Below are 7,153 nucleotides of genomic sequence, written 5' to 3' on the forward strand. Positions count from 1 at the left end.
ACTCCAGATGTGACAAGCCATTGTGTAAATATTATGACGTGGTTGCACCCAGCATGACCTCCCTTCCCCCTTTCACAGTCCCTTCAGCGCATACAAAACTCTGCTGCCCGACTCGTCCTCGGAAAGAAAAGATCTGAGCACATCACTCCTCTTTTGCAACATCTCCACTGGCTCCCTGTCTCACACCGAATAAAGTACAAGATCAGCACTCTATGTTATAGATGCATTCACAAAACTGCCCCTTCCTATCTCCTGCGGTTGCCTTCACCTCTACACTCCATTTCGCTCACTACGATCGGCTTCGGATCCACTCTGTTTACGCATACCCAGATTCAAACATTCGACTGTTGGCCGCCGTTCTTTCTCTGTCTCTGGACCTTGCGATTGGAATGAACTTCCTCTTTCGCTTCGTCAAGTCTCCACACTCAGCTCTTTCAAGTCTGGCCTTAAAACCACCTCTTCCCAAAATAGCCTCCCTTCCCTGCCTCTTCCTTGTCTTCAGTTTCTACTGTTTTAGAGTTATGCATGCGTGTGAATGACTGGTGCGAAAGCGCTTTGATTTGTCTCTGCAAAAGATTCAGCGCTATATAAATACCATTATTGTTATTATTATTAAATCAGACACCACTTCAGTCGTCTGGAAAAAATGAGAAAAAAAGCTGGTCCTGACATCATCTCACCAGGGCTTTTTGGGAATTGCGCAATCCAGTTGTCTAGTGTCTTCACTGACGTCTCCACCATGCCCCTTCAGTCATGTGTGGTGTCACGCTGCTTCAAGAAATCAAAAATCATTCCTCTTCCAAAAAATACATCCTGAATGCCTTAATCATTATCGTTCTGTGACATTAACATCAGTCGTCCTGAAAACATGTGAGAACGTAATTCTGCAGTATCTAAAGCATGCGTTCCCCATATTTTGACCCTTTCCGTTTCGCATGTAGAGCTCACCGGTCAATTGAAGATGCCACTAGCATTGTTCTCTTCTACGTCCTCAGACATCTCAAAAATACCAACAGCTATGCTAGGATTCTTTTAATTGATTTCAACTCTGCATTCAACACAATAGTACCATCAAAGCTACACTTCAAATTGAAAGAATTTTCGCTGCCTTTATTAGTTTGTGCATGGATTCTAGATTTTACAAGATGCAGACCATAAGTTGATAAAGTTGGTGACTTACACGCCTCCGCCCCCCCCCCCCCCCCCCCCCCCCCCCCACCCCTGTATTGTCAACATAGGCGCCCCGCAATGATGTGTTCTATCCCCACTGTTGTATTCATCATCAACACACGACTGTGCAACTCATGATAAATGTAATACCATGCTTACGTTTGCTGGTGACACTACTTTCGAAGGGTTTATTACGAACAGTGATGAGTCAAATCACAGGGAAGAAGTACTGAAACTTGTCAGCTGGTGTGATCTAAACAACTTAGAACTGTACGAATCAGAAAAAGAAAAGAAAAAAAGGGACTTGTTTTACATTTCAGGAAGACCCGTTCTGACCCCGTATCTCTTGTCGTTAAATACAAGGAGACAGACCATCAGTGAATTCAAATTTCTCAGGGTGATCATTTATAATGCTTTGAAGTGGGAGAAAAAATACGGAAAAAATGTTAAGAAAGCACAACAGTGTCTGCATGTTTTTCGGCGCCTCAGAAAGTTTAGCCTAAAAAAAAAAAAATTAAAAAAAAGAAATCATGGTTGACTTCAATGGAGCTGTCATTGAAAACTTATTAAACCTTCACCATTACGGTTTGGCACGGAAATATTTCTACGACAGAAATCTGAACAGATCTGATTTGAGAAAAATCTCCACCAAGATTATCGGGTATGATCTGCCATCTCTGGATGGATAGAGATGCCACCCAGAAAGGAAAAGTCAGCCAGGATCACATCCAGCTTTCAGGATTTTTGAGGTGCTCCCCTCAGGTCGTCAGTCCAGAAGTATGACCAAAACCATTCGCTTCAGCAATAGCTTCTTCACTAAAACAATCAGTGCCCTCTCTATCTCGAACAAACCCAAGTGTTTAAAAGGTAATAGTATAATCAGCAACCATTAAAAAGAATTTCAACTGTAGACCTAGTCATAAGCCATGAATGTAATAAGAAATGAAGTGTAAATTCAAGTGAGCATACGCTCTGATTGTTTTGTGTGTGTGCGTGAGGGTGGGGGTGGTAGAGGTGCGGGCGTGTGTGTGAGCGTGAGTATGTACAAGCACGTACATGTATTTAAATTGTATGTGCATCAAATTCTTCTGCATTTGTGCTTTCGTGTGATTTCCGATTCATGTTTTTACTTGTTATAAAACTGGCCACCCTCACCCCCACCCCACCTCAACCCACATTCCTTGTGATCCAGGTAAACTTGGCAATAAAGACATAATTCTATTTCATTCTATCTATCTTCCATTCTATAGCCCCTTGGGTTTGGGGCTGTTGACGTAGTCGTCGTCCGGCTTCATCATGTTCTCGTAGTTCTCGCCCTCACTGTCACTGTCACTCTGCCCGGGAGGCGCTGGCGATGCTGCAGCCGCAGCAAGAGGAGAAGGTCCAGGAGAGGATTTTACAGAGGCAGCCTGCGGGGCCTTGGGTGAAGGTTTGGGTGAAGGCTTAGGTGAAGGCTTAGGCGAAGGCTTGGGTGACGGTTTGGGTGAAGGCTTCACAGAGAACGCTTCCTTCTGGAGCTTTGGCGAGGGTTTCGGAGACACTTTGGGACCCGGGCTTTGGCGAGGGCGTCGGCTTCAGGTCTCCGACGGGCAGCTTCGCTGTGGACGCACGTCCGGCCGTGGCGTCGGTCCCTCCAGGAGATGATGCTGAGGCAGCAGAGACCCGGGCCGCACCCGCCTGCTCCAGCTCCTCCATGTTATCGTAGACATGATCCCTGGGGAGGTCGGCCGGGTCCACCTCGCTCCCCGCCGCGGTCGGCGCCTTGCCCTTGCCGGGCTCATTGACGTACACGGGGGTCTTCTGAGCGGCGCCGGTGGGTGGGGCAGCGTTGTTGTTGCCCATGGGGATGTAGCCACCTTTGGGCAGGCCCGGGGGGTTCGGCGAGGTGGGGGTGCTGGGCCGGTGGTCCAGGAGAACGATGTAGGCGCCCCCGGAGTCCTCGCCGCTGAGCTGCTTCTCGCTGCCGTCCCGGATCCACGCCTGGGTGCCCGGCTGGTCTGGGTTCTCGTACACACCCTGGGGCGGCGTCAGGGTACCTCCCCCTGCCCCTCCAGCTCCTCCTGGCCCCCCAGGGTGGGCGTTGACGACCTGTGCCGTGTCCGGGATGATCCGTCCGAACTCATCCAGTTTGGGCAGGGTCTTGGGGATCATGGTGTCGTCCTCCTCACTTTCACTGTCGTAATCCTTTCCACAGCGTCGTCGTCTGGGCACAGACAGGAAGGTCATTTCTATTTATTCATTCATTCATCTATTTATTTAAGTATGTATGTATTATTATCATTAATATTATTGATATTATTATAATTGATATTATTATTATTGTTGTTTTGTTGTTGTTGTTGTTGTTATTATTATTATTATTATTATTATTATTATCACTTTATCTGTTTATTTATCTATTTATTCATTGTTATCAATCTGGGGGGAGGGGGGGGATTGGGGGGTTGTTGTTTTTTTCCTTTCCTTTATTATCATTTTGTTCTTCATGTCTGTCTGTATGTGTCTTTCTCTGTCCGCCTGTCTCCTAGTATCTTCCCCCCCCCCTCCCTAATGAAACAACAACAACGACAACAACAGCAGCAGCAGCAGCAGCTACTTGACAACAACAACAACAGCAACAGCAACAACAACAACAACAAAAACAACGACAACAGCAGCAGCAACAACCATAACAACAACATCAAAAACAACAACAACAATAAACAACAGCAACAGTTTCAGTTTCAGTAGCTCAAGGAGGCGTCACTGCGTTCGGACAAATCCATATACGCTACACCACATCTGCCAAGCAGATGCCTGACCAGCTGTTCAACAGCAACAGCTACTTGACAACAGCAACAACAACAACAATAACAACAGCAGCAGCTATTTGACAACAACGACAACAACAACAACAGCAGCAACAACAGCAGCAGCAGCAACAACAACAATAACATCAAAAACAACAACAACAGCAACAATAACAACATCAAAAACAACAACAACAGCAGCAGCAGCAACAGCAACAACAAAACAACAGCAATAAGAAGAAGTGTTGCTGTTGTTGCTGTCATCATCATTATCATCATCATTCACCATCATAATCATTATTATCTGTGTCCTTTTACTTATTAATTTTCAATTCTTTCCCCCTCCTCAACATTAGTTCATCTCACTGTCGCCGTGTTCGGCAGGTCTGCCAAAGGACATGGTTTTACTCAACAGTTGATTGAGTGTTTGCGCCCCAGGTTTGAAAGAAAAGATCAACGACATGGCTTGATTATCTCTTAACGAGAATGGATCAGGCGCGAAAATAAAAAAACACACACTTGTAGAATAGAATAGAATAGAATGTCTCGCCAAAGGCTCTCTCTCTGTCTCTGTGTCTGTCTGTCTGTCTCTCTCGCTCCGACACACAAACAAAAACGCGCATTCGAAGGGCAATAACCGTTGCTAGCAACTGCTATCGAGTTACATGTCAAAGTTATTACCCTTCGCATGAGGCAGACGACACTTTTTTCGGTCGTGGCCTCAACAAAGCAATGTTTGCAACAACAACAAAAAAATCAACAAAAAAAAATAATAATCATAAAAATAAAAATAAAAACATACAAAAACCCAACAACAACAAAAACAACAACAACAACAGACAAATCGCCTTTGATTTTTTGACGTTCGCATTCCACCAACGGATACTTGGCATTTTTTCATCGACTGCTTTCAACTTCTTACTGCCATAGCTACGTAATACGATGAAGTTGAGACAAGTTCCCGTTTCGCTGTTTATTGTAGTTAAACCGGTTTTTGTTGTAAGGTCATTAATCACAAGTAAACCTTACGAATGCTTTGTGCCTCTTGTTATTCTTGTTTCATTTTGAACTACTTAACATACATCAGAACACTAGAACATCAAAAAAACCCTGGCAAATGTATACAGACATCGAATATTCTTAAAATGCATGCCTCAAGACAGACTGGGGCAATTGCTGCGCCAGACGATAGGGAAAAGAATGAAAGTGATTAGTTAAGGTGTGTGGGGGAAAGTGGTGCATGAAAGGTGAATATGAGTTTGTGAAAGAAGAAAAAGAAAGATGTGGGAAAAAAAAGAGGAGGATGGAGGCCCCAACAAAAAACAAACAAACAAAAAACAAAAAACAAACATGTATCTTTCCTTCTTTTTTTTCATCAAATGTAAATATATTTACTTTTTTGTTTATTTTGTTTGGGCTTTTTTTTTTCTTTCTTTTTCCCCCATCGTTTTCTGTGAAGGCTAGTGTTTTGTGTAAGGGGTCGACGGGCGCGATAGCCGAGTGGTTAAAGCGTTGGACTGTCAATCTGAGTGTCCGGGGTTCGAATCACGGTGACGGCGCCTGGTGGGTGAAGGGTGGAGATTTTTCCGATCTCCCAGGTCAACATATGTGCAGACCTGCTAGTGCCTGAACCCCCTTCGTGTGTATATGCAAGCAGAAGATCAAATACGCACGTTAAAGATCCTGTAATCCATGTCAGCGTTCGGTGGGTTAGGGAAACAACATACCCAGCATGCAGATTCAAACACTCCACTGTTGGACGCCGTTCTTTCTCTGTCTCTGGACCTTGCATTTGGAATGAACTTCCTCTTTCGCTTCGTCAGGTCTCCGCACTCAGTTCTTTCAAGTCTGGCCTTAATTAAAACCCACCTCTTCACAAGATAGCCTCCCTCCCCTACCTCTTCCTTGTCTTCAGTTTTCTCCAGTTTTAGAGTTATGCATGCATGTGAATGACTGGTGTGAAAGCGCTTAGATTTGTCTCTGCACAAGATTCAGTGCTATATACATACCATCATCATCATCATCATTATTATTATTATCATTATCTTATCTTGAATCTGTTGTGGCCAAGATCAGTACAATACAGACATCACATTACAATTAATTCTACTTCATTTTGTTTTTCGTCCTCCGCCATCTACCTCCCAGTACCACGCCGGTCTAGCCCTACCTCCCACCCCCTTGACCCCTGACCCCCTCTCCCCCCCCCCCCCCCCCCCCCCCCCCCCCTCAACCCCACCTCCACACCCTCCAGCTCTGACTCAGTTGTTCCCTGTTTTGGTGGATCCTGGTCCATGGCCTGACGATTTCCTCACAGGTTGGGCCCGCTTTGACCTTGCACTTCCTCCTCAACAGGAAGACAGGACTGCTCTCTCTCTCTCTCTGTGTGTGTGTGTGTCTGTGTGTGTGTGTGTGTGTGTGTGTGTGTGTGACAGAGACGGGGTAGGGAGGGAGGGAGGGACAGAGAGAGAGAGAGAGAGAAAGAGAGGAAGTGGAGGCGACTGGTTGGAGTTAGTGAGAAAGGCATGCCACACTGCGTGAGTAGTACGCAATGAAAACAGAACTTCACACGAATGCGTTGGTCCTCTTCACTCATCTTTCAAGCAAACACACACACACACACACACACACACACACACACACACACACACACACACACACACACACATGAGAGAGAGAGAGAGAGAGAGAGAGAGAGACAGAGACAGAGACAGAGAGACAGAAAGAAGGAAAGAAGATACTTGTATTTAGAAATCTCGTGACCAAGCTTACCTCTTGATTAAGACGATGACAACGATGACGATGATCAGTACGACGGCACCGGCAACGACCCCCCCGGCAATGGCTGCTATCGGTACATCTGCACCCAAAAGACACGTGACATCAGAACAAATCGAGTGCAGGCTGTACTCTCGTTTCCTCTGCTTTTGGTGCTTTAGGCAGCGAATGGAGGGTACAGGAAAAAAAAAATCTAGATATCAACACCTCCACCACCACACTACCCCTCCACCACCTCCACTACCACCACCTCTCCACCACCACCACCACCACTATCATCATTATCATCATCACCACCACCACCACCACACTACCCCTCCACCACCTCCACTACCACCACCATCACCTCTCCACCACCTCCACCACCACCACACCATCCCCACCACCACCACCACACCATCACCACCACCACTACC

At 45.9% G+C, this 7,153-nt stretch overlaps 1 protein-coding gene across 2 annotated transcripts in view; it reads right to left on the reverse strand.

Annotated features, from left to right (window-relative positions):
- Positions 1-263: 263 nt before the first annotated feature.
- The window catches only part of LOC143298171 (uncharacterized), a 13,950-nt gene continuing 7,060 nt past the window's right edge, over positions 264-7,153 (reverse strand). For both annotated transcript variants that reach the window (XM_076610918.1, XM_076610917.1), the window contains 2 exons: positions 6,732-6,819; positions 264-3,373 (listed from right to left, as the gene is read on the reverse strand). In XM_076610918.1, the coding sequence (XP_076467033.1) occupies positions 2,626-3,373; positions 6,732-6,819 (836 nt within the window). In that variant the 3' untranslated portion in view covers positions 264-2,625. The remainder of the gene's footprint in view (positions 3,374-6,731; positions 6,820-7,153) is intronic.

This window comes from Babylonia areolata, chromosome 23 (assembly GCF_041734735.1).
Source record: "Babylonia areolata isolate BAREFJ2019XMU chromosome 23, ASM4173473v1, whole genome shotgun sequence".
NCBI classification, from domain to species: domain Eukaryota; kingdom Metazoa; phylum Mollusca; class Gastropoda; order Neogastropoda; family Buccinidae; genus Babylonia; species Babylonia areolata.